Genomic DNA, 27,580 nt, shown 5'->3' with positions numbered 1-27,580 from the left:
TTCTCTTCAGCTGGTAATCTGACTAATTCTGTAACTTGTCTTGGTAATACGGTAACTTGCATAGGGACTTGCTGTTGCGGGAGTATGGGTACTTGCATTGGAACTTGTGGAATTTGATTAGGTACTTCTTCACATTCGTTGAAACGAACCTTCTTTACTTGAGTTTTCCGGAGTTGGTCTAGATGACGTTTCAGTGTTCTTCCAGAATCTAACCTTACAATATAGTGAAGAGTCCCTAGTTTCTGTATAATCTCACCAAATGTCCACATATCTATCTATCTATATATTAATAGGCAAGCATGTTTCTTTAAAACCTTTTTTCTCAGCTCGTGTTCATCGTAGGGAAAATCTACGCATACCGTTAGAAAACTATTTTCCTGTAGGTGTGCAGAATCCCTTTATAAATTTAAATAGGCTCAAAGATAAGCACAAAAAATGAGTTTAAAAATTTGAAAATATTAACATGGATCTTATGCGTTGCCATGCTGGTAACGAAAATAACAACGAAATATAAACAGAAAACCAAAACAAATGGAAGAAACTCAAATCACATGTTTTATTTACAGTGTGGGGTGAAAATAGATGAGTACATTACGTATTTTTGGTCGAGTTTCGACCACTGGACGACCACTAGTATTTATTATTTTGTGAATACTCCCTAATGAGAACTCTCTCCCCCACATTGAATGTTCGAACTCTTATTATCGAAGGAGGATTCTTTGCCGGATGGTAAGGTTGAAGAGCATCCAGCTTGATGCGGATCCTACGATGAAGATATCGTTCTGCAGGTGATTGTCCATTTGAGAGAGGAGTGGCGCGATATTGTTGAAGAATCTCTTGAACCTTTGTATGTATTTGACGATGGTCATCTTCCAATGCTTTCAATCTTTGCTTCAAAGTCTGGATAGTTCTTTCAGCAAGACCATTTGTAGCTGCATGTCCAGGTGCAATCAGTTTCTGGAAAATTCCATTGGATGAACAGTATTTCTTGAATTCTGCGCTGGTGAAAATTGTGGCATTGTCTGATACCATCACTTGAGGATAGCCATTAGATGAGAAAATGTTGTCGAGAAGAATAATAGTATTAGAAGTTGTAGGAGCATTTCTCAATACTTTAACTTCTACGCACTTTGACTTGGCACACACACAAACAAGAAAGTAGTTGTTTTGAAAAGGCCCCGCGTAATCTATATGAATACGCTCCCAGTTTTCTTCTGGCTCTACCCATGGATGAAGGGGTGCTTTGGGAGGATTGAATTTTATGTGGGCGCAAATTTCACACGATTGGACTAATTTCTCTATGTCCTTGTCAATCCCTTGCCAATAAACGTATCTTCGGGCTAATTGCTTCATCTTTGTAATACCAATGTGAGTAGCATGTAGTTGCTGTAAGACTTGAGGTTGAAGACTGTTAGGAATGACAGCACGAGTTTCCTTGAAAAGTACTCCGTTGTCCAATGTGTATGGTAGGTCAGTAGAAGAAGACAAAAGTTTCCTTTTAATTTCTCTAAGATTTTGGTCAGCTTCAGTTTCCCGGGCTAGAATAGTTGCATTTAAATGTTCTGAAGATATTTCAAAAATTGTTTCTGAATGTAGCAAGGTAACTTCATTGTTTAGGAAAATGTCTAAGGTTTCAGAATGTTGATTCACTGGAGCTCTGGATAAACAATCAACATTAGCATTTGCTTCCCCTTTCTTGAAACGTATTGAATAGTTAAACCCTGATAGAAAAGATGCATAACGGAGTAGACGGCTGGAAGTCATGGGTGGTAAGGATTTGCTTTCATGGAAAATTCTTGAAAGAGGAGCATTATCTGTAATTAAGGTGAAGTGAAGTCCATACAGATAATTGTAAAAATGACTGACTCCAAACACGATCGCAAGAGCTTCTCGATCGAGCTGACTGTAATTTCGCTCTGATGGAGGGATCTGGATGCGTAAGCGATCGGTTTCTCTTCATCGTCAATTATGTGACTCATTACAGCTGCAATTCCGGTAGGACTGGCATCACATGTTAGAACGATTGGACGATGGGGGTCATATGGTACGAGAACTCTTTTAGATGTTATTTCCTCCTTGAGACAATCAAATGCAGTTTGACAATCTATTGACCAATGAAATCTTCTATTTTTCTGTAGAAGCTGTCGAAGAGGTGTTGTTTTTGTAGATAGGTCTGGGATGAACCGAGCGTAGTAGGTAACCATTCCAAGAAATTTCCGGACCTCATCAATATTCCTTGGTTGAGGCATATTACAAACAGCTCTAATCTTTTCTGGACTTTTTGAAATTTGATTGTACTTAATCACATGACCAAGATAGTCAATCTGTTCGCAAAAGAATTTGCATTTGTCTTTGTTTAGATGCAAGTCGTTCGCATGTAGACGAAATAGACACAACCGTAAATTATTGTAGCATTCATCTTTTGTTGTACCGTTCACGATTATGTCGTCAAAATAAACTTCAGTCTTTGGTAACCCGTTTAGAATTTGGCTTAGAATGCGATTGAATTCGGCAGGCACGGTCTTGATTCCAAAACTAAGTCTGTGCATCAAATATGTACCGCGGTGTGTAGTAATAGTTTGAATTTTGCTGCTTGGGGCATCAACTGGAATGTGCAAATAAGCCTTGTCAATATCAAGCTTGCAAAAATATTTAGAGTCTCGCAAACAGTGTAAAACATCTGGAATGTGTTTGATCGGGAAATTAGATGAAACAAGACGATCATTTACGCCTGTTTTGTAATCGACGCATAACCTCACTGTGCCATTTTCTTTAGGAATATCAACCAAAGGCGAACCCCAATCGCTAGCATCGACTTTAGATATTATGCCGGATGATTCAAGACTGTTGAGTTCTTCCTCAACCTGAGATCTAAGGGCAAACGGAACATTACGTTCTTTGGTATACACAGGTTTAGCGTTTTCACGTAATTGAAGTGTAACTTTGTGGTTGGGCAAGCATCCAATTCTTTGGTCAAAAACTGTAGAAAATTCAGAAAATATGTCATCAATTGAATGGAAGGTTTCGGAGACATTGAAAAAGTTAGGTTGATTTGAACCATCATCTATTTCTTGTAGACTTATATGTAAGTGTCGAATCCACACTCTTCCTAGGACTGCTGGACAATTATCAGGAACTATACATATGTATATATCTGTATATATAACAGTACATATCTTCAATTGATTTATGGTTTTTGTAAGTAACCTCAACTGTAACTTTGCCCAATGGTTTAAATACATTATTTGTATAAGCACGGAAATACACATTAGTTGGGTCAAGTTTGACGTTGAGATTTAACTCATTGAAAGCCTTTTCTGGTATTAATGTAAATCCTGCTCCGGAATCTATCTCAAAACGCATTGGCTTGTTATCAATTGAAACTGTAGCAAAATACTTTTGTGAATCGGGTAAATTTGATCGTTCGTTCTGGTCAAATATGTCTATGATATTAGGTTTGGTAACTGGATGAACTTCAGTGATTTGATTTAAGCCTAGCGGAATGTCGTCAGAGGTTGAAGAAATGTACTTTGTTGAATTGAACTTAGATTGATTGGTAGAAGACTTATTTTTCATTTGGGTTGAAATGCAAACTTTGGCTACATGGCCTTGTTTCGAACAGGAAGTGCAATGAAGTGATGACTTGCTAGTGCGACACTCAGTTGCGCGGTGATTATTTCTACCGCATCGAAAGCAAAGATCTCCAAAACCTAGGCGATTGAAATCTACTTTTGATTGAGAACGATAAGTATGACCAGAATTTGGATTCTTACGGTAGTTTGAACGACTTCTCTGATGTTTTGTACCTACGTTTGAAAGTTTATTGATATCTACATCAGTTGGAATTGAATGCTGATGTTTTTTCAAAGCCTGGGTCTCTAATCGGGAAGCTTCCAAAGCAGTAGCTTTGGTTACAATGTCTTTGAATGAAGTAGTGTCTGATTGTAATAACTGTTCTCGAATCCAGTCATCCTTTAAGCCTCTTATGAATTGAGCTCTTAAAAATGTATCTGAGACTGAAACTTGTTTTGAACATTCACACTGGACTGTAAATTCACATTCAGACAGGTCTTTTTGTAGTGAAGCTATGTATTCAGGAATTGATTGATTTGCTTTTTGATAAGTGTTTAAAAAGTAATGTTGTGAAACTACAACGTTTCTGTGTGGTGAGAGCATGTCACGTAGTGATTTGACCAAAGTAGCAAAATCTAGGTCTTTGATAGGTTTTTCAGGTCCAATTAATGATGAAAGATTATTGTAGTGAACAGAGCCAATTGAAGCGCAAAGAAGTTGTGCTTTTTTCCTTTCATCTGAGATGTTTTTGACAGCAAGATAATTTTCAAAGCGTTCCAAATAGTTTTTAAATTTTTCCTTTTTCTGATCGAAATTTTCAAATGGTTGAATACTTACTAACGTATTACTCTGCTGTACTGGAGGTTGAAGTTGAAGTTTTTCGGTAATCTTCGTTGCAAGTGTAGCTGCAAGTGTGACTTGGCTCTCAGTGAATGCTTTCAGTAGTGCTGTAAATTGTTCTGCATCCATAATGTACAAAATCGAAATTAGAAAAGGTTTTAAATCCAAATAATGAGTAGAAATTTTGAAAAACTTTTTCTCGTCGCCAATTGTTGTGACTTTGAATTAGAGTTCATAATAAGCACGCATTTGAAGAAACTATTTTATTGAAAGTAATATTTACAACTGCAAATTGAAAAGGTAAACATTGTTTTGTAATTAAAGACAACAGCTGATAATATACAGTATAAAGAATACTACAGTAAAGATATTGCGTTCAATATGAGAATAAATAAATAAATAGCTAGACCTAGACCCCGGACCGATTTACTATTTCGTTTTGAAGTCCCTAGAGGCTGTGCCTCGAAAATAAAATGTCGTCAAGGCAAATGGAGGATAAGCAAGTAATTCTGGCTATGTTGAAACGAATTATCTTTAAGTTCTGTACTAAACACCCGCGCATTATATGTATTGTGCAATTTATAATGTATAATTACATACGTTGTAAATATACGTAGTGTCATAAAATGTTATAAAACCAGACTTTACCACTGATTAAACAACAGGCCTGTAAACGTTACCAGTCGCGCGTGGATCATTTAGTTTTGACCCGCGGCATTTTCCGATTGATTACAAATGTTTATTTTTCCAAACCAGCGTTGTTTACAATCTTTCTTTCCGATGAATTGTTTTCGCTCATCGAATAATAGCCACGAAGATATGCGATTCTTGTTTTAGAGTCCACATTTATAACGACACAAGTATACTGTATATTTATATCACAAATGAACCTGATTGCTGCAATTGTTGTACTTTCTGTGACCATTGTAAGATTATGTAAAGATGTGTACAGTACAGTATTTCATACAGTACGGTACGAGTATACCGTAATGAATTTCATTCGAGCCATTTTTGTAAAAACAAATATGTTCCGTCATTTTATACGTTTGATGGAAAATCCACCATTAAAATCAAAATTCGCAAAAATGAAAACAAAAATACCTGGATATACCATGGATTCCTACATAGGCTACAAAATTTCCTCAAAATCCACAGGGCTGATCCGTAGGTTCGTACCCACAGACTCTCATAGACATCGATTTCTAAAAACCACTTTGATTTGGTTTTGATCCATAAAAAGTAAAGACTTTTCTCACGAAGTAAATGTTGGCCACGTTTGAGCGTGATTTTGAGTAATATCTACTCTTCGTATTGTATAAACGTATTGATTTTTGGATACTGAATTCAGCCTGAATCTACGTTTCCTACCTTTTTTTGTTTAATCAAATAATCAATCAATTAACTATCAATCAATTCATTGAGATGGGGACCGGGACGTCATAGTTGCTTATTTTAGCCCAACTATGAGTGTAGAATCGTGTGAGATGATCTGTGTAGCTTTGTTACTTACTAAGACCAGCTATTTAATCTTAAGGCTCTGTTTAATTTTAAGGCCGTTAAGGCTCTTAGTCAGGATATTTATTAAAAGCAAAATGGTCAGGAACAGCTGGGTTCAGTTAGCTTCTGTGGCAGTTGACTTTTCAGTTTGTGTATCATTGACAACAGCACAACCAACGTTAGTTTTATTCCAAAATAGTCAACAAATGAGAATGGAACGTTTTGTTTAACCCATGTGCATGGGACGACGGTCTTCGCGAAGGATTCGCGAGTGGTTATGCAAGCCACGACCACTGCTGATGCTTCCGAGAGATTCTGTGGGTAAAAGTGTGACGTCCTTGGAAGGAAAGTGACCGCAGCGTCAAGTGATGTCCGGAAATGATTGACAACCCAGGACACGTCATGGAATCCCACAACATGCAACACGTGAATCTGTGATATTTTTTCACCAAAGTTGCCAGTTCGATCCAGAGGATTATTCTTGTACCGGTTTCCCTCTATTCTGAACTCAGTTGCCAAATTGTTGTTGTGATATCCCCCCTCCCCCGCACCTAAGACCAGAGATAGTTTTTAGCATTACTTTAGGCTAGACCCAGGGGTTGTGGCATTCACTTTGATAACATGCATTGGTGCATCTCACCCTCCCTTATATCCCATTTGAAAATGTTCTTATAAGACTTTCTAAATGTTTGGTCATTTTAAAGTACTTATTTTGAAAAAAAAAGCTTAAAGTGAGGAATGTAACGATTAATAGAATTTTCTCCAAGATAACAGAAAAACTATTAATGATACGCACAATTGTAATTATTCATATAGACTAACATTTTGAAAGTTTTTGTTTTATGAAAATTTGTTTGTTGTTTTTTTTTAGTTAAAACAGTAAACAGGGTTTTCACTCGTTTCAAAAACTAACTCATATACAAAACACAAAGCTAAAAGTAGTTAAAACTAATTTTGTTACAATACTTTATAAGCTCTTAATCATCCGTGGTATAACACACGCTATCAATATTTCCGTGTAGGTCATTAGACTATATAAATCACACGTTACATGGTTATACCAACAAAATACATGTCAAACAGCTGATAATTGTTTCAAAAGCGAGTTTCCTTTCCGGAAGTGTTGCTAGTTCCTTGAACGCCCGTTGTTCGCTTCCGGCGCTACTGTCGTCTCTCGTAGTCCCAATACAACGCAGCTTCTGGGTAATCTTCAGACTTCAGAAAATTGATCCATTATCGTCTAAACGTAGACGGGAGACGGAAGGGTGATGTTTCTACTTTCCCTGAAACATGAATTCCTTGACTTTATGTTTTCAATAGCTTTTGCACCGATTAAGAAATTATTATAATTATAACTTCATTCTAACCCTACCTCAAACAATTTAGGACATAATGACATAAATCAAGCTAAACAGCAGCGGGCTTGGTTAAATTGCATGTATATTTTCTTAAATCTGATAGGACATTTTCATCGATGCCATTTACATTTTGAAAAACTATCGTACAGATCAAACCTGCCTACCAGCCTACATAGTTTTTGAGACACATGATCAAAGGCTCTGATAATTGTACACGTTGAAATTTATTTCTGGTAAATGTTAAATAGATTATTTGGGTCTTAGCATTAGTAGATTTGTCAACATTACGGATCAACTGACAACAATTTTAATACGTTTCGTCCGATTCATTTTTATAGAGGTGGGGTGAGTTTTAGTTTACAGTTTGGTTATTTCAGTAATGTAAAACCAGTTTAACCAAATAACACGATTTAATTGTAAACAATAGATTGTCTACTGATTTTATAACCAAACAGCATAGCGAAATCATAAACCCTAAAATAAGAGCTATCATTATTACCAACATGAACCACACAATCTTCATATTTTACAATAGTCAGATGTTATAGAATTACTGTCTGAGTAAATTTATACAAAAATGTCATCACCTTGATTTTCTAATTTGACTGATTAAAGTTAATTGGGGTTTGATTGAAAGGTCAGCGTGTAAAGATTAGAACATGGTCAGTGATATGAAAATGGCACATTGTTTGTTTATCTTTAGCAATAATTATTGTAGTTCGATCGTCACACTGTAAAATGCATTTAATTTTAGAATCTTAAAGTTTAGGGAAACAATTTTCTGGTGACGATTTTAAAATAATAAAATATATATTCCAAACTAGGTATTAATTGCAGTATAAATCACATTTAAAAATAAATGCAATAAAGCAGCCCCTCGAGTAGCTCTCTTCTATTTAAAAATAAACTGGTGGCCTCCAAATGCCAATGAGTATAGGCCTAATTAACTGTTTGTAGTATTAGGCCTACTAATGTGATAATTTGTAGGACATGCTGTGTTGAAAGTATATAGGAATACAATTAATTATTTGATAATAGCATTGCAAAGAAAATTTGCGACTTTTGTAGAAAAATATGCTGTTTAGTAGAGTAAAATCTTATCTATCAGTAAAAATATTATGTTTAGCATTATGTGATTGTTATTAAATCAAATAACGATAGGTCTAATGATATTGTAGAGGTCATGGACAGTTTTGCTGTTAGCTTGCCTTGCGCCGTTTCAGATAAGTAAGTTATCAAAATTACTGTCTGTAATATTTATATTTCCGGGAAAAATCAATGGAAACTCATAAAACAAAAAATATTCTAACAAAAATAAACACTGCAATAAATACAACACTATTATTACGGGTACCGGTACCATACAAATTATTGTAAAATAGTATAAGAACAAAAACGCCATTTTATTCGTCTCTAAAAAACTGAAACATTGTAGAGGCAAGAAAACAATATAAGATGCTTGATTAATGATAGCACACAATTATTTCGACACTCATATTTAGGATATATATTTTTATGATAGTTCTTCACTGCAATTTTCTCCGAAAAATGACATTAGAGTTAAATATGTATTCTATAATGGTGTTCGAATAATATATTCCTTTTAGACTTTAAATTAATGGAAATGTATGTTGTTTAAAAATTATTATACGACTGTCTCCTTTATATAGTTTTTGAACAAATTAAACCACCCACTATTCTTCTACTAGATTTAATTTAATTAACAAAACAAAACTATTAACGATTTGATTTGGTAAATGAGAGAAACGACCGTTGGTTTTAGAAATTCATCGACGAAAATGTTTCCTGCGTTGGCAGCATTGATTAAATATGGGCTAACAGCTGATACTTGTTGCTGCCGTTGCTGTGCTTGTGCTAACCTCTCTAATCAACAAAATCATCCACAACCACAACAAAGAGAATGCACGCAGCCGATACAGAAATTTGTAAACAAACTATGTGTGTTGTGTCTTTGAATAAGGAAAACGTAACTTATTTGTCAAAATAGTATGTTTTAATTTGCTTAAAATGTCAGTAGATGAGGTAAGAAGGAACTATTCAAGTGTTTCAACTGATAGTGTTGGACATAGTAGTTATATTGTAGACACTAGTGATACAACTAGACTGATAGGATTATCTAGGGAATTCGAAGGATGTGGTAAGTTTATTTTTGTGTTTAATTTTTACCATTTTATTCTTAATATGAGTAATTTTTGGGTCATTTTCATTTGTAACGTGAGTTGGGTAGTTTCCTCCTGGTTAACATGATATACAGTATTTCGTTCACGATAAATTTTGGCTACTTAACTTATGTGTTATGTTAGGTACCGTAATGTATGCTTACTAAGATATTGCCCATGTCATGAATATCCTACATAATGTGTTGTTTTATGTGTGTATTTTTGTTTCTTTGTGCCAAATCCAAGTTGATTTATACCACAATTTTTACAGATATTAGAGTTTCCAATGTAGACTCCAGCTCAAGTTTTCCATGCCAGCCACACTGTGATAAACATACACTTAGGCGCTTCTTCCCCATATTGCAATGGCTGCCGCAGTATACCATAACTTGGTTGATACGCGACTTCATCGCTGGAATGACAGTAGGTCTCACTGCAATACCACAGGGCATTGCATACGCTGTCGTGGCAGGACTGCCGCCAAAGGTAAGTTAATTATGTTATTGGAAACTAAATTGATGGAAATTGCTTTGTTGTGGCTCTGTGCAAATATTATACTTTTAATCTTTTGCCCTTCTGGGTTACTATGCAGAGTAGCCCCTTTCTAAAATATTTCAGTAAAGTTTGTTCTTTTAGTATTACGGTACTTACCAACTTGCCCCTTGCTTATAGCTTGATGTTAGCTTAATGATCCATTCAAACTGGTTCGAAACATATGGGGGCGGATAAAAGCAAGGTTTAAAGAGGCCGCCAACCTCTTAAAAAAATTAAAATAAGCTTACTAAGTTAAAATAATTTGAAAAAAATGATTAAAAAACTCAAAATAATTTTGCAAGACAACCTTCTCCAATTACCTAGGGTTAATCGTTCATTGTGAGATTTAAAGGGGCTTCTAAGTTAGGCTAATATATTATTTTTTTGGATGTACAAAGAAAATCCTTAACAGCTTGAAAGAGTTCCTTGAATTGATTTAAGTTAAATATAAAGTTTAAAGCCAGTTTAAAAAGCTGAATTTCTCTTAGGGAGTTTTAAGGCCTATAGACATCCCAGAAACAAAAGAACCCTGGGCCATTTCAAGCCGCACAGGTTTGAAGGGTACGCCACACCCGCCGGCGTGAACCAAGTGATCTTTTTGTTTCTGCACAGGTTGTTTTGTTCTTGGGATGTCTATAACGTTTTCTGTAGTTGAGCATTTACTAAAAATGTTCTAAAAATCATTTGTTAACTATCTCTTGGAATATATGGTATTTTTGTTTATTTAGGTTATAACCGACAAAATTATATAATAATCACATTAATATTAACTTATGCTTATTAGTAAATAAACAGGATTGACCAGAACAGGCAGTTACGTCTTTAGTAACCTAGGTATGAACTCGAACTGTCGTCCGTTCCGGCACAGAAAACGTACTACTATAACCCAGAATGCCAACCGCATGGTAAAAAGCATTAAGTGTTTTCAGAGAGCTTTGCCTGTCAATCCGTAGGCAGCGCCACCAGCGTTGCTATGCTATTGCATGGCAACGCTGGTGGCGCTGCCTACGGATTGACAGGCAAAGCTCTCTCAAAACGCTTAATGCTTTTTACCATGCGGTTGGCATTCTGGGTTATAGTAGTACATTTTCTGTGGTTCCGGTGTCCATTGTGGGGGTTAGCTGCTTAATTGCAAACAGGGCAAAGTCCGTCTATTGTCTGTCCTTATACTAATACCGGTAAATTAAGTTCTTCTACTATTCTACACAAACATTTTCCAGTATGGCCTCTACTCGGGGTTCGTGGGATGTTTTGTCTACGCCATCCTTGGGTCCACCAAAGATATCACCATCGGTCCCACAGCCATCATGGCGTTGCTATCTCATGAATACGTAGCCAACGCAGGGCCGGAGTATGCGATACTGTTGTGCTTCACCACTGGATGCATCATATTGTTGTTCGGTTTCCTTAGGCTAGGTGAGTAAATTTGAGTTCAAAAACCAAACTAGAAAATAAAATTGTAACCTAAACATGTTGTGGTGCTCAATGCTCAATCGCCTCCTAAGCAATTGTTCAAGGTTACAAATAACACCAGTTGACTTAAAGACACCAATGAGCCACAAACCTTGTATTAAATGTTCCTGCTTCCATCCTAGGCTAATCAAGGCAACCAACTAGGCCTACTTAAGTAGTCGTGCCATGCCAACCCAGCTTGACTAAAATGATAGATTGTTTAGATTAAATTGGCAAGCGAGATGCGTATGCGAGAATCCTTCCCTGGCACCATCGCTTTGTTATTTTGTCAAAAGCCAGATTCAATAACACAAACTATGAACATGATTAAAAAAGCCCAATGATCCAAGGACAGCTGGGTCCAGTTTCAAACCATTAAAACGGTGCTAACCATTCTCCAGGATCGAACCGAAGACTTTTTGATTACTTGGTGAGCACTATAACCACTTAATTGTCTACCCAGCTATAATGCCACATGTCAAAATAATCCAATTGGATTATAGGTACCGGTATTAGAAAAATAAATTATTCTAGAACTTGAAGTAATGATTTTATCATAGCCTATTAAAACTGGGCATAATAGTTCTTAAAACTGGCCAAATCAACCAATAAAAATAATAATTTCAGGGTTCTTGGTGGAGTTTATCTCAATGCCTGTGACCTGTGGATTCACGTCGGCTGCCGCAGTAACGATTTTGGTTTCCCAACTGAAAAACCTCTTTGGGCTCAAAGGACACCCTGACGGATTTGTCGAATGCATCAGTCATTTCGTCACAAACATTCAGAACTTGAGGGTTGGAGACACTGTCTTGGGATTGGTTACGATTGTTACACTAATTGCCATTAAGGTATGGAACAAATTTACTGTCATTGCAATTCGTGTTAATCTTCAGATAATTAATCTTTTAAAACCCAAGGCAAAAATCTTAACTTTACACATTAAAAACTGAGACGCATTGGTAGTGTTTACATTCTTATTATACCTGTGTTGAAATCAGACCTAAAAGTATATAAACTTAGCTGGTAATTTAATTTTAAAGTTTTTTGTACGGAGATTCCTAACATGTACATGTGCGCTAGAACAATAGGGACAATGGACCACTAAAAGCCAGGAAAGCATGGGGTTATATTTTGTTTGAACTTTACATTGATAATTATATATTCTTTTAAAAATGGGGGGTGACTGTCTCCCATGTCCCCTCTAATTGCTGCCACTGCTCTAGAGGATGTACATAAGAAACCCACAACAGACTAGTATCCTAAATTTAATATTTTTTAAACTCTTTGTATACTGTATATCATGTATTCTTATGTTTCAGTGTTTCAAAGAAAGAACGGCTAGGTTTGATTGGCCAGCTGCTTTGAAAAGGTCGATTTGGCTTCTCAACGTAGGACGGAATGCAGTTGTTGTGATTGCTGGTTCGCTTCTCGCGTTCATCTTTTATCAGAACAGCTTCTACCCCTTTCAGCTCACTGGTTAGTAAAAAAATAAAACCATGTAGGGGTTGTTTTAGTGAAGTATCAGGATCATTAAATAGCTTTATTTAAAAATCAGACTACAGTGTCTAGTCTGTAGCTCTGTACATATCCACACATACAGACACACACACATACACTCACAAAGATATCACTTCGAAAAACACTTTTTTTGGTTCAGAGGTACCCAAAGATACAAGATTCTTTATTTGGTCAATTGAAAAATAATACAGTTATAGTCCATATCAGATGGTTAAGTTAGGTTACATGAAATATTGCATTTACAGTAAAAGGTATATAGTGAATATACATTTTTGGTTGACTAGATTTAACTACAGTAGACCCTGTAAAATCCGGCACTGTGCCACTCTGACACTCCAGTAATCCAGCGTCTTTTGACGGTTGTTGATTTCTGTGATCACGGCAAAATTCTGATTATCTCCCGTGGCCGTAGAAACATCATCATCTACTACCGCGGTCACGGAGACGACATTGTCGTCTTGCGCGGTCACGGTAAAATCATTAACATCTCCTGCGGTCGAGTAGGCATCATTATCGACTCCCGCGGTCACGGAAATGTCACTTGTCAACCTGTGCTATCATGGCAAAATTATTAACATATCCTGCGGTCTTCTAGACATCATCATCGTCCGACTCCCTCAGACACAGAAACGTCATTGTCGTCTTACGCGATCGCGGAAAAACGATTAACAGCTTCCGCGGTTGTGGAGACATCATCATCGATTTCTGCAGTCATGGAAAGCCATCGTCGTCTTGTGCGATCGCGGCCAAATCATTAACATCACCCCCGGTCGTGTAGACATTATCATCCTCCGACTCCCGCGGTCACTGAAACGTCATTGTCGACATGCTATGGCAAAATCATTAAAATCTCCCGCAGAAGTGTATACATTATCATTGTCTTCAGCAATCGCGGCTAAATTCTTATCATCTACCGCGGCCGTGTAGACCTTATCATCGTCTCCCGTCTACGTATCATCGTCGTTGAGGTCACGTAAACCTCAACGGTGTCTTTTGCAATTGTGGCAAAATTCTTCTTATCTCCTGCAGCAGTGAAGACATCATCATTGACTAACGTGGTCATAAAAATGTCATCGTCGCCTTGCGCGATCGCGGCAAACTCATGATTATCTCTCGTGGTCATGTGGACATTAGCATTATCTTTTGTGATCGCGGCAAAATTCTGTTTACCTCCCGCAGCCGTGTAGACATTATCATAGATTCCCGCGGTCACGGAAAAGTTATGTGCGATCGTGGCAATAATGGTTCCGATCGCGCGATCTTTGCAGATTTGATTTGTGCATTTTAAGAGTTGTTATTGATAACTTTCCAGTAATCCAGCATTTTTACTAATATGGCAGTATCATGGTCCTATATCTGCCAGATTACTGAGAGTCTACTGTAGAAACATTTAAGCTGCAAATACTATACACAAAGGAATACTATACATACTATACATACTATACATAAAGATTACTAGACAAACACGAATAATAAACATGTGAAAAACTATAGCCTACAGTGTTTAACAGAAAACAGATTTTAGTTTGTATGAAGGTATACCTAAAAAATTAGGATTTTATAAAATGGCCTAGATACTAAAAACCTGTAAAGAGTGCTTTTATATCTCTCGGATATATCCACTTAAAACTCAAACTCAAGATTTTTGACAAAAACAATACTTTCTCCATATTTTATTTATAGTGGGAGAAAGTAATATTTATACAATTTGAGGGCTTTTAAATGTAGACTGAACAAAAACTATGCATAGTTCCTCCCCATAACAGCAACCTAAATAATTACTAAATTCATTAAACTTAATGCAACTAACAACTAATCGATGCTTAAATTATTTGTAATGGATGTAATTTTAAATGTTTTTTTCCCATTTGTAGAAATTTATGTTTTGAATTTGAAAAAAAACTTGATAAAACAATCCAACACACACACAAATTATACTAAATTGTATGATGTTTATGAAACAATAAAATATTCTAATTAAAATATACAGGTAAACTGATGCTGGCTCCACTCTTGCTAAAGCAGTACAATTTGCCACAGATAATTTGACTAGCAGCTAAGGATCAGTGGTCAATGATAAATGTTACATCATGAAATGTCAAGCTATGGTTCGATACATTGATAAGGTTGATAGACAAATAAACAATGTTTCGCTACTATTTTTACAAACAAAGATAAATGGAATCTAGTGAATTCTGGAACAGTTGATAGCTGTCATTTAATTAAAACTGGTATTGCAGTCAAATTGACCAAACAATATTTTACAATTTTTACTTTCTCCTCCATACATTCTGTTACCTACAGGAACAAAATTTTAAGTTTGATTTTTGGTGGATTTATCCGTTTTGGGATTGGGTTTCCAAAGTGATGATGTATGTGTGTGTGTGTGTGTGTGTCTGTATACAGAGAGCAACAAGCTACACCTGTCCCCCAGTTTTGCTAAACATTTTGATATGTGGGTATGTGGGTACTAATTTCGGTATTTATAGGGAGTTTTGATTTATTTGATATTTTTATTTTTAGTCATGATTTAACCATAAAAACCCATAAATTAACAAAATAATCTAATAAAAAACTGCTTGAATGATTTTGGTTAAAATGTAAGTATGTTATGGTCCTTTTAGTTTTAAACAAAATGGTACAACTACCAATTCTGTAAAAATTACTGTTCAAAAGTTATCACAACTGTGATTTTACACTTAAAATATCATAGTTACTCACACTGCTTGCCCATGATAAGGGTTGTTGACAAGCTAATGGTAGAAAGTATGTATGCTAATACCGTTTATTTCTAATTCCATGTCTACTTCAGTATCCAAAAGTCACCTAACCAAATTTCCGTCACAGGTGATGTTGCATCTGGTTTCCCGCCGTTTAATCTCCCACCATTCTCTACTGTGGAGGGTAACCGAACCGTATATCTGCCGGAGATGGTTACTCGACTAGGATCCGGCATCATCGTCATCCCCTTGGTGGCCATCCTTGAAAGCATATCCATAGCTAAGGCTTTTGGTGAGTAGGCAGGGATGTCGTTGGTTAGAATCCCATTGACACCTAATATTTATCTGTACAGTTCATTCTTGCACTTGTATCGGCTCAATCCTCATTTGCTTGACACACACAGGCCTGAGGTATATGTGAATGGGCAAATGCAACGTGGAAGAATGCTGCCAACCTATTTTTAAAGTTTAAAAAGCATATGAGCTAACCACATGACTCTATTTAGTTTATAAAATACTTTCATGGTGTATAATTATGTTATACTAAAGTTGTAAATTTAGCTCTCCAACGAGCTCATATCACAACGAAACAAGCAAGTTTAAATCTGGCTCCAGCAACGTGTATTTAATTCCTTTCAATTGGTCTAGTCTGTCCCAATCTCTATATTATGCTCAGTCTTATATAGTGGTTATAGCTGCTGTTAGGAAAACTAATGCCAGGTATGAATTGCGCTCTGTGATCAGATTTCTCTGGTATAAGGGCTCAAACTCTTATTTTTTCTAAATGTTGCTTTTGTTTGCAGCCAAGGGTAAAACCGTCGATGCGTCTCAAGAGATGGTTGCTTTAGGTGTGTCCAACATTCTGGGTTCTCTGTTTAGTTCGATGCCGACAACTGGTTCCTTCACCAGAACAGCTGTTAACAACGCTTCTGGGGTTAAGACTGCATTTGGTGGTGTTTTTACAGGTATTTTACCCTCAGAAACCGCAGTAGTGTAATATGTCTTTGTGGTGATCCAAACATTAGGCTTTATGGTAAATTGACCAATTTAGTAGTAAATCGGAGAAAATTGCTTTCAAAAATGTAAGATATAAAGAAATTGTGAAGAGAATGATAATATCAGCAAGTTTACCAGTTTACCTTAATTGGCCATTGTAGTCCTGCACATTGAAGACACAAAACACAAAGTTTTGTCCCCCGGTACCTACTTTGTCAAGTGTAGACAAAGAAAGTTAATAAAACAATGGGTGTACACCTGCTATGCAATGTTGCCACCTTTCACTGGGTTTATTTATACTATTTACAAAACATATATATATTTATATACACATATTAGAAACTAGACCTGCGATGAATTCAGCTAGCTGCTCAGGATGGATTTAGTCATTATTGCACATAAGACCAGAGGGGGAAAAAAAGACCAGTGGCAGTTCTAGGCCCTTGTCAATTGAGGTGTGGAATAAAAGGAGGGGGTGCAGGTAAAATTTTGTATTTTTTTCTTTCTAACGCTATTTTTAACGTCTAGAACTAAATCCGAAAACCTCTGTTACATTATCAGAATGAAATATATGTTTAAATTTATTTTTCCAGGGTCCAATGGGGAGGGGGGTCTTAAGCCCCTGTTGCCCCCCCCCCTTAGAAGCGCCATTGCTTATGACTAAGTCTAGTTACTAACTTTGTACTTTAAACTAGTGACAAATTCTGTAAGAAATATCCAAAGTTTTGAAACATGTATCTTAAAAGGTTTAACACATGTAAATAAAAAAAAAAATAAAATGCCTGCAATGAATAAAAATGTTTACTGTACGCAGGTCTGATGATTCTACTATCATGTGGTTTCCTGACCGACGCTTTCTTCTTCATCCCCAAAGCCTCACTGTCCGGCCTCATCATATGTGCCATGATCTACATGGTGGAGTATGAGGCAGTTCAACTACTGTGGAGAACAAAAAGTAAGTAGAATAAGTGGTTAGGTTTTTTTTTTTTACTTAGAACATTTGACTAATCTTTTTAAGTGAGTAGGATAAAATTGGTGCGTTGCTTGCCTAGTTGTTAAAGTTTTGTGCTTTGGTTTGAGAGAGACAGGTTCGACTCCTGGCATACAACAAAGGGTTCAAACCGCTTTCCCTTAAAAAGAATTAGAAGATCCTCTCAAAAGATGGAGAGATTCTCTTCATCCTTGGGGATGTGAGGTGTGACTCACCTTCTGCCGGCTACAACACATGACCGCTTTTAAGTATTACAATTTGGCAAAATTTTTGTTCGATGTTTTTTGTGTTTTTGTAAGTGTTAAATGTATTTCATGACTTCACAACCTTCAGGGGTGAAGAGAATTGTTTCAACCACTTGGTGGACATATTGAAAATGATGAACCTTGGTCGCTGACTCAAAAACGGATAATTGACAGTATAACAGGTATTTAACCTTTATATTTGCTTGACAAGGTCTCCAAAAATTCCTAATAAGCCTCAGATTTTTGTTTAGTAGGTGTTGTAGGACCCTTAAGAGTTTTACAACGGTTGCATGTTTCAGAAATGGACCTACTCCCATTCCTAGTGACATTTACTGCCTGCCTACTGCTGGGACTAGAGATTGGTATGATTGTTGGGATATCCACCAACCTATTGCTCATCCTGTACAACTCCGCAAGACCTTCTGTGTCTCTTCAATGGGTCATGGTGAGTGTTGCAAATAATTTTTTCTTTCTCATGATGGAATTATTTAAATTCCATTATATCATATTATTTAAATTGGGCGTTACCTGTTTGCTGTCAAAACGATCCTTAAATAGTACAATGGCGACTACAGCTGTTTCGTGCTTGTAGTCGCGACTTACCTCCCATCGGCGCCACGTCTCGTGTTCAATCAGTGTCTTGTTTGGTCGACCAGTTGTTCCCCGTTTTATTTAAAAATTGTTGACAAACTCCACATAAGAGAATATTAGCAAGACATCCTTGACCCGATGATGTGCTACTTTTCTACAAGCACAAAAAAGCTGTAGTCGTCATTCTACCTAAGGATTGTTTTGACAGCAAACAGGTAACCTATTATATCTTCGCTGCTAAATAAAGCATAACACTATTTTTATTTTACCAATCCTTAGTCCTTTACCATGAAGTGGTCTGCTTGTTTCTTAGTCCAAAGATTAGGTGTTGTAAGTTTCCACTGTTTGGCTTGGTTATAAAGTTGTTGTTTTTGACAGAAATTATACTGGGACGGGTGGCGTCGTCCTGTAATCCAGCTACTAGGAGGTCACGAATTGTGGATAATTATAGGGATGCACTGTGGATGCGATGCTCCCTGGTGTGGATTAATGTCCGCACTAGTGAGTACTACGACTATCCGCATTACTATCCTAATAATTAGACCAATTCGTTAATTACGAGGAAAAAATGTGGTTCGGATTCCACAATAAACTGTAGGTCCCTTAGTTGCCATTAGCTGTATGGGCTATTAATTAACAGCTGTGTCTAAGGAACATGTCGGCCTTAGTCACTAACAAGACTACAAGATCGCGCCACTCATCCTACACTCATCCTTCACTCATATTTGGGTTAATAAAATACGCACATAGTGGCGTCCCCATCTTAAATAATTGATTGATTGACTTTTTATCAACATTCTGTCGATGGCTCGATTCAACTACGTTAATTTCATTAAAAACTGGCTAAAGCTTTAATGTTGGAATATCATTTCTATTTGTAGAATTATAGTCATTTATATTATAGAACTAAACTAGCAGAGTACCCGTCCTTCGTACGGGATTGGCATATAAGTATAAAATGCTTATTGCATTTATACTCAAGCTTTGCGTTTACTATGAGGGAGGACACAGTTTGATATAATTCCCTTCTTTAAATTTACGGTATACTATAGTATTACACATCTAGCATAGCCATGATGTTCTACCACTTCAGATAAACGATTAGAGAAAAATAAATTATTAAAGATTTGCAAAATATCACAATTATTCACAAAATTAAAAACATAAACATAAGTGTAAACAATCCAACGTTGACAGTTCTCATTGCATATCACGGTTTTTTGTTTCTGCTTGGTTTAAATCAACTGTTTTCGTAAATAAAAAATAATAGTGCTGCACCCTTTTTAATGCTTTTGCATATCATAGAACCAACTTTTTAAGTTGAAACAGCTGACTAAATTCTTCAATTCCCTTTAAATATGAATACTCATAAGGTTAACATGCGGAACTACAGAGCCACTGGGGTGGAGGCCGAAGGGATTTTTGAGATAAGAATATGCCTATATGTTAATCGGGAATGTGAGCTATCATCATGCCAAATTTCAGCGAATTCCGTCCAGTAGTTAATGCGTGATTGAACTTCAAACAAACAAACAAACACACAAACTTTCACATTTATAATATTAGTAAGATTATTGAGAAAAAATATGAATATTTGAGTTGGCATACCTGAAGGTAGTGTAGATACTACTGAAAATCTGAGAAAAGGACAATTCAGGCATAGGATTATGTTTGTGATTTTTTTCAAAATAGACCTGGAATTGTTTTTCACATTCAGGCTATGACAATAGGTTGCGGCATTATCACTTAGATAAAATCCATTGATGATTGGCAGGTTTTAACCCCCGGACCTCAGGGGTTGAGTCCCGCACTTTACCACTAGGTCAGCTAGCTCGCATCCTTGTGGTTGGTCACATCTCAATTTTAGAATATTTTCTCGTTGTAACTGCCTAATCTGTATGTTTTCCTCTGCACTGTTTACTCGTTAAAGGAAAAACTGTAGAGGATTTTCTTTGGATTTTTGCATTTTCAGTCAAAGACAAGCTATGAATCCTAAATATAATTTGACAGAGAGGAATTGTGGTGTTTGCATGATAAATGAGAAATGCATGATAAATGGCCATCACTATTGTAGCAAATTTCAATCCAGTTGTTCCCGACAGGTGGGAGGGGAGGATGTTTTACTTGTTACTCCCAGAGAGAGCCTAGTGTTCCCAGCAACGGAGTATCTGCGTCAGGTCATTGTACAGACTTGTGCCATGAGAGACGTCAATGCCATCGTAGTAGTAGACGGCTACCATGTAAACCGGATAGACTCTACAATGGCTAAAGTAAGTGATTTCTCTTGATTTTCTATTTCTAGCTAGAAATTTCCACTCAATGATGTTAAAATTAATCGTAACTACAAATTTGTATTTATACACATATATACAGAATACTCCTTTATTTTTAGACAACTAGCAACCAGAACATTCCCCAAACTACAAAATGTTTTCATCTGATTTAAGTTAGTTAAATTATTTGGCATGAATGTGCAGGGTTGGATAAAGTAAACTTACTTAAGTTCGTGATCCAGCAAGATCAGGTAATTGGAACAAGATATTATGGAGTTTTGAAATATAACAAAATTTTAATAAACATTAGGGAAATGGGGGTTTTCCCCAATTATTTCCCCTTAGAGCAAAAATGACCAATTTTCATTTTCATTTCTCTATTTCAGACATAGTTTGGGCTAGATATTGTTGTACAATAAAGGTCGCGGAGAAAAGTCCAAAAAGATTCTAATTGAAAATTCCTGTATTATTCTTATGGAGGAAAAGTAAAATGTAGTTTGCTTTCTTATGGATATATTTTAATAACATTTTAGTACATTTATTTATTTTATATCAAACTATTCATTCATATTTTACAAAAAAAAAGCAGGTTTTCATAACGTGCAGCAGCAAATCTAAGTGCTTGTTAAACCTAATGTTATATTTAAATAGGAATTAAATCTGACATGCTTAAGTATTTTATGAACAATTCCAATTCCATCAGGCAAATGGAAATTCGTCTAACTATATCAGGTTTGTAGATTAATAATGGGTTTGTCATTTCCAGGGTATGAAAGTTCTAACGGAGGACCTAGCTGCTCGTAAACAGCCCGTGTATTTCTGGAGGTGGGGAGAGGAGGCCATGTTGACAGCTCTTGGGTTCGACTCAGCTCTGGGAACGTTCTTCCGCTTTGACGACACCCTGATTCAGCTGATTAAAGGTAAGTTGATTATACTTCTGTACAAATAAAAAATAGCATCACTAACCCAGTTGGTAGCTTTTCTCTTATCTAAGGTTTGGCACAGATGCTTATGAAAGGTACAGATGTTTATGGGACGACCATGCGATTTTTACCTTTGATATATTTTGCCGGAAATATAATAGTGACTAGGAAGGAAGAGTCAGAGCGGCGAGCACTGTGCTGAAATTCTTATCACACAAGATCAATGTCTTCTTCCATCGTGAGCGTTATAAAGGCGTTGGGCGAGGAGGGTGGTGTTGGACATTGCCCAAGACACCAGTGACTAGAGCTAGCGATTACTTGAGTGTACCATTGAATGCCTGCTGTGTCTGTACCTTACTTCTCTGTGGTTTTAAATTTCTCCTCTAACTACCTTATAAATGTTATTTTCCAGTTTTTATTTCTCTACAATGCCTACTTTGCTTGTCTCCATCCCTTATGCAAGGTGTGCCCTTTCCAATTCATCTATATAATAATTATTACGCTATATGAAAACTTTGTTTTTATATAAAAGATGCTGTGGCTAACAAAGTATAGATTTTTTGTATTGGAATAAAAAAAATCATCACTGGGAAAAATCATTTACTTTACACAATCGGTCAAAGGTTCAATTCAAGTACTGGTACGTTCTTTTTTCATGACCTCCTATTTCAGATAAAAAACTAATTAAAAGAAACCTTACCTGTTTTTTTTTTTTTAAAAAAAACTCAGGATCAAACAGAAGAATAAAAACCATTTCCCCCCGCCCCCCCTATTAAAAATGGAATGTCCAGTCAATATAAGGGAAAAAGGTTTCCTTAGTCTAATCTGGGCTCTTAATCTAGGAACTCATTGTCAAATTTAAAAGTATTTGGATCTTTTATTTTGAAAGTTTAATGTTTATTTTATTTTTCTGTTTCAGGCCCTAACTATGTCAGTCCTGAGAGTATGACTAACCTAAAACACAACGGGAACCCAGGATCGGGCACCTCTACTCCGACACATTTGCGGTCAAAACATTCCTCCCTCAGTGAAGAGCCTGGATACGACCTCAACGACAAAGTCAGTTAACTCTCCGTCTCATGTAGATTTGTGTGATAAGGTTGCTCGTTTGGGGATACTCAATGTTAGAATCTTTGATCCTTTTTGAGTACAGGGTGTTTATAAAGTATTTTTTAAAGTTTTTTCTGCCCCAAGAAGTTCCAACAAGGGATATTTTGTTGTGAATGTTGTGTTCACACCAAAAGAAAATGTACAGTGAATTAATTACACTTGCAATTTACTTAGAGATGTTTTGAAAAGTAATAGAATTCAGCTAGCATACCTGAGAAAATTTGAGTCCAGGGGCTTATAGTTACACATTAACAAATACAAAACATAACACTGATATTTGGTCCTGATGTAGGACAGGTTAAAGAGAAATAATTTCTCTTATCCTATCTTGCTTCTTCGCTACATCAACCAAGATCATCCAACCCCACACCAAATTTCATAAAAATTGGACCAAAATTACCCTAGTTATTGTGTTTATGGACACACATAACTAATTTTAAACGTTTTTGGTCTTTGGAGACATCAAAATAAAAAGGATATCACTCCCCAAGTCTAAGCCTTTCCGTGCCAACTATGGCTAATTGCTTCTTCCATATCAGGAAATTCGCTGAAAAATTACTACAATACTGAACATCATTGGATTTTGTATAAACACCTTGTACTATTAGTAATTGGATTCTCCATAATATGAGCGTCACTGTCTTTGGTTAATGCACCATTTATTTGTTGCTTGTAGATAATTATTGTATCATATGCCTGTACATAGATGCCCTGTGGTATAGTAGTACCATCCTTACATTCCTTGATACTTTTAGTACGAATCATATGTAGAAAGGGTAAAAATAAAAGTATTTTTGTTACATTTTGTATTTTACTTAAAATTGATGAATTTTTTAATCCCTAAATATGGTATTATCGTTGTAAGTAAGTAATACTCACTTTTCTCTTTTGAATTACAAAATGAAATTAAAGAATGGTTTTGAAAAGTTTTGATAGTACAATTAATTTTCTAGTAGAATATAGAAATTTTCAGAGTACAAGTTGGACTTATATTTAACGTGTGAAGTAATTGGTAGAAATATACAGGGTGTCCCGGAACTCTCTACCAATATTTTAGGGCATTGTTCCTGGGTAAGAAACATATCTAAATATCATATTTAAATTGTCCGGAAGTCCTTATTTACTCAGATAGCCGCCATTTTGTTTTTTTCACTTATTAATTTTTTTCTGAAGATTGGTTGAACATACAAAGTTGAAACTTTGCACAAACATTTATGACAACTAGAAAAAGCTACAAAAAAATTATGACGATTTTTCAAATTCATAAAACAAAATGGCGGCTGTTTAAAATTTTGTTTCTTAAATTACTCGAAAACCGTTGATTTAACAAAAATTTTACAAGAATAACATTGTTAAGGCAATTTTATTACAAATCGATCGACACCTTAATCTTTAAGATCGGACGAGTATTAACTGAGATATGGCAGTTTTAGTGATACGTGACCGCTTTCAGCATGCGCTGCAACTAATATCCGGCAGTCACGTATCACTAAAACTGCCATATCTCAGTTAATACTCGTCCGATCTTAAAGATTAAGGTGTCGATCGATTTGTAATAAAATTGCCTTTAAAAAGTTATTCTTGTAAAATTTTTGTAACATCAACGGTTTTCGAGTAATTTAAGAAACAAAATTTTAAACAGCCGCCATTTTATTTTATGAATTTTAAAAATCGTCATAATTTTTTTGTAGCTTTGTCTAGTTGTCATAAATGTTTGTGCAAAGTTTCAACTTCGTATGTTTAACCAATTTTCAGAAAAAAATTAATAAGTGAAAAAAACAAAATGGCGGCTATCTGAGTAACTAAGGACTTCCGGACAATTTAAATATGATATTTAGATATGTTTCTTACCCAGGAACAATGCCCTAAAATATTGGTAGAGAGTTCCGGGACACCCTGTATTTTAACAACATGTGTAATGTGAGTAATAAAAAAATCCTCTATACTGTGATGTACGTAATTTATGGTCAATTGAATTTAAATAATAAACTATTGAATAAATACAAAATCCCAATTGCTTTGTTAATAAACTATTGAATAAATACAAAATCCCAATTGCTTTGTTAGTTTATCTTGTAGAGTTTTACTATTCTATTCTAGTCTGAAAGAAAGCTATTTATTATACTGTTAACTGTTTTTGTTTATATGTTGTTAGTATTAGTTCTTGTGTATTCTTAAATATACATATTTTTTTTTATAAACTGGTATTTTATTTAGTTTAGCTTCCTATCAATCATTTTTATTTTGTATTTTGAATTTGAATGTTACAGTTTTATGCAAATATTTTTTAATGTTTTTTTTTTGTTATTGCTTAAATTATCAGCAATTAAAACGTTAAAGCAGTTGAGAAATTACAATTATTGACACAAATTGAACACAATACTAATCCGTCACTTACGGAACCAGGAACATGGTCGGAACAGTGAAAAGGACGACTTTTTCCATGACCGTGGGATTTAGCTAAGATTTTTCTGTGGTTGTGAAAGTCAATGGTAATGTTTTCGTGACCACGGAAGATTATGATGTTTCTGTGACGGCAGTGGATGAACAATATTTTCCCCGCAGTTGTAAAAATGAAGAAAAGAGTGGTGATGATGCCACACAACCATTTTAAATGGTTATAATATTACCGCAATACAATTATCATCGACAGGTGATGGCACAGTCGGATTATGCGAGGAGTCAAGACTACAAAAGTATCAAGTAGAGCAGTTAAAAATGAACTGACAATTAGTTGTGTACACCTCATAATAAAAAATTTCATCATATCATGGAAATTATTAAGGTCGCCACTTTTAAGAGAAAAACTAATATTAATATTATAAAATAATTGAGTAAATTGCTATGCTAAAAGTAAAGAAATAGTTTATTTGGCTTTCAGAAAGATAAACCTCTACTTCAGTGCATGCCTTTTACAACATCTATTTTCTACTAATTTTCTTTCTCTAAGACTTTTCTTCTTTATAACCTGTATTCTTTTCTTCTTTTTCAGAAACGTTGCTTATCTCCTTAAGAGGATAAACAATCTTCTCAAGAAACAAAATTTTACTGGAACGATTAGAATAAATTGTGATACATTTGTAAGATTGTTTTCTTTGTAATCCCTTTCTTATTAATAAACATTTTGCAATATTACACTATAGGTCGGCCGCTTAGAAAGCATCCTCCTCGTAGCATTGGTGCAAGAGAGAGATACCGAGCTGTGAGAGTGAGACAGAATATTGCTCTTCCCCCACTCCGCTACCACCCCACCCCTACCCATTATTTTATTTTACCTTTTATTTTACCAAATCATATGTTTTCTTGTAATTTTCCAAAGACTTTCGAATGACAATCATTAGGAATCAGCATTGAATATATAACACTATTTAGTTATATATATTTAATATAGCGTTGTATTCAACATTGAATGAATATACTGTAGTAGTGTTATACATAACACTACTACAGCAAGTTATATTGTACAGTTATATGGTACCATTTAACCGAAAAACAGTAAAGCAGTAAATAACTTGATTGGCTGATTGGAGGGGTGAGGGATGTGCGTGCACACACCTTCTTTTATATGCCTTGCCATCCCGGGTCCAGAGGTATTACCATGAGTACTACGGTGATAGCTTATACCCTATATAGGAAATTCACTAAAAGGCCGTCACTAAGATGTGTGATCGTTACTTGCGATGGTGGCAACACCATTATAATTGCAATCACGTTATATGCGTCTTACACAATCGTGGCAACATCCGCGATAATCTCCTGCGATTATCTCAGCTTTCATGACTCTTAGTGATTGCGGCCATATCTTAATCGCGGCTAGATTCGTGATGATTGTCCCTATCGCGGCAACAGCCATTGCGGTGGGTCGGTGGGTCCTGTATTCGTGATTGTTTGCTGTGGTCATGATTTTCCACTTCTTAAAACGAGAGATTCCATTCGGTAAGCGTCTAGTAAATTTTTGAAGTTATTAAGAAAAACCATAGTCCGAGGGGTTCCACGGGTTTAGTAGTTTAGTGCTTGGGTTTAGTGTATGTCATTTTAGTGTAATAAAATCTCGACAACTTACGCTATATGTCGTTATGTGCTGTTTTTGTTAAATATATGTAAAAAGAATCTTGTCAATTTATTTGTAATTATTTATTTTCCACTAAGGCTACTTAAATGAGAGATTTTCAATTATATAAAACATAAGTAGGAGCTTGCAAAAAAGGTTCCGTCGTGATTATCTGTATGGGATAACACCATTAAACAGAATATTATTCTAACTAATCTGTAGGGATGAAAATTAACCTTAAAATTCATGTAACTGAGCTGTCAGACATTTTCGGCAAGCCTCTTGTTTTCGGGCGGGCCTGCGAGGGACTGTTTTCCACAGCAGTACGAACTCTGTCGAATGTTCGTTGTCTGGCATCCGATCTGACTTTGGTCGGCCTTTCAGCTTCCTTTTCAACGCAGAAGCCGTTGTTCTAAAGTTAGTAACCCACTACATTATTTTTATACGCAACGGAACTTCTCCATGTCGCCTTAACACGTTCCCTACCGACCGTCACTCTACTCTGTTACTGAGGGATGAGTATAGTTGGTAGCTAAAGTGTTAATTGAAAGAACACACGAAACTGCTTATGCTGCTGAGTTGCAATGAATGAATTCAATACTTTTTTAAAACAACTCCATAACAACCTCACGTAGCTCAGGCGACCACTGATCTGTGTGTAGAAAAAATGGCATTGTGTAGACTTTCCAACGAGCTTACTCCCATCACTTTCAGACAACCTGTCGCTG

The 27,580-nt window shown here is 35.8% G+C and overlaps 1 protein-coding gene across 4 annotated transcripts in view; it reads left to right on the top strand.

Annotated features, from left to right (window-relative positions):
• Positions 1-25,885, top strand: part of LOC129001518 (sodium-independent sulfate anion transporter-like) — a 41,488-nt gene extending 15,603 nt beyond the window's left edge. For 3 of the 4 annotated variants that reach the window (XM_054428837.1, XM_054428839.1, XM_054428836.1), the window contains exons 2-13: positions 9,720-9,934; positions 11,203-11,398; positions 12,062-12,282; positions 12,754-12,910; positions 15,800-15,964; positions 16,476-16,637; positions 17,483-17,623; positions 18,204-18,349; positions 20,598-20,765; positions 21,535-21,688; positions 22,611-22,750; positions 25,794-25,885. In XM_054428837.1, the coding sequence (XP_054284812.1) occupies positions 9,720-9,934; positions 11,203-11,398; positions 12,062-12,282; positions 12,754-12,910; positions 15,800-15,964; positions 16,476-16,637; positions 17,483-17,623; positions 18,204-18,349; positions 20,598-20,765; positions 21,535-21,688; positions 22,611-22,750; positions 25,794-25,814 (1,886 nt within the window). In that variant the 3' untranslated portion in view covers positions 25,815-25,885. Of the gene's footprint in view, positions 1-9,188; positions 9,312-9,719; positions 9,935-11,202; positions 11,399-12,061; positions 12,283-12,753; positions 12,911-15,799; positions 15,965-16,475; positions 16,638-17,482; positions 17,624-18,203; positions 18,350-20,597; positions 20,766-21,534; positions 21,689-22,610; positions 22,751-25,793 lie in introns of those variants that run through there. The other variant, XM_054428840.1, reaches the window with a different exon arrangement.
• The last annotated feature ends 1,695 nt before the right edge of the window (positions 25,886-27,580 follow it).

Source organism: Macrosteles quadrilineatus, unplaced genomic scaffold (genome assembly GCF_028750875.1).
Source record: "Macrosteles quadrilineatus isolate MER2022 unplaced genomic scaffold, UCM_ALF_1.0 Scaffold_8__2_contigs__length_117827958, whole genome shotgun sequence".
Classification (NCBI taxonomy): Eukaryota; Metazoa; Arthropoda; class Insecta; order Hemiptera; family Cicadellidae; genus Macrosteles; species Macrosteles quadrilineatus.
Note: the sequence above shows the minus strand (reverse complement) of the source record. Positions and strands in the feature narration are given on the sequence as shown.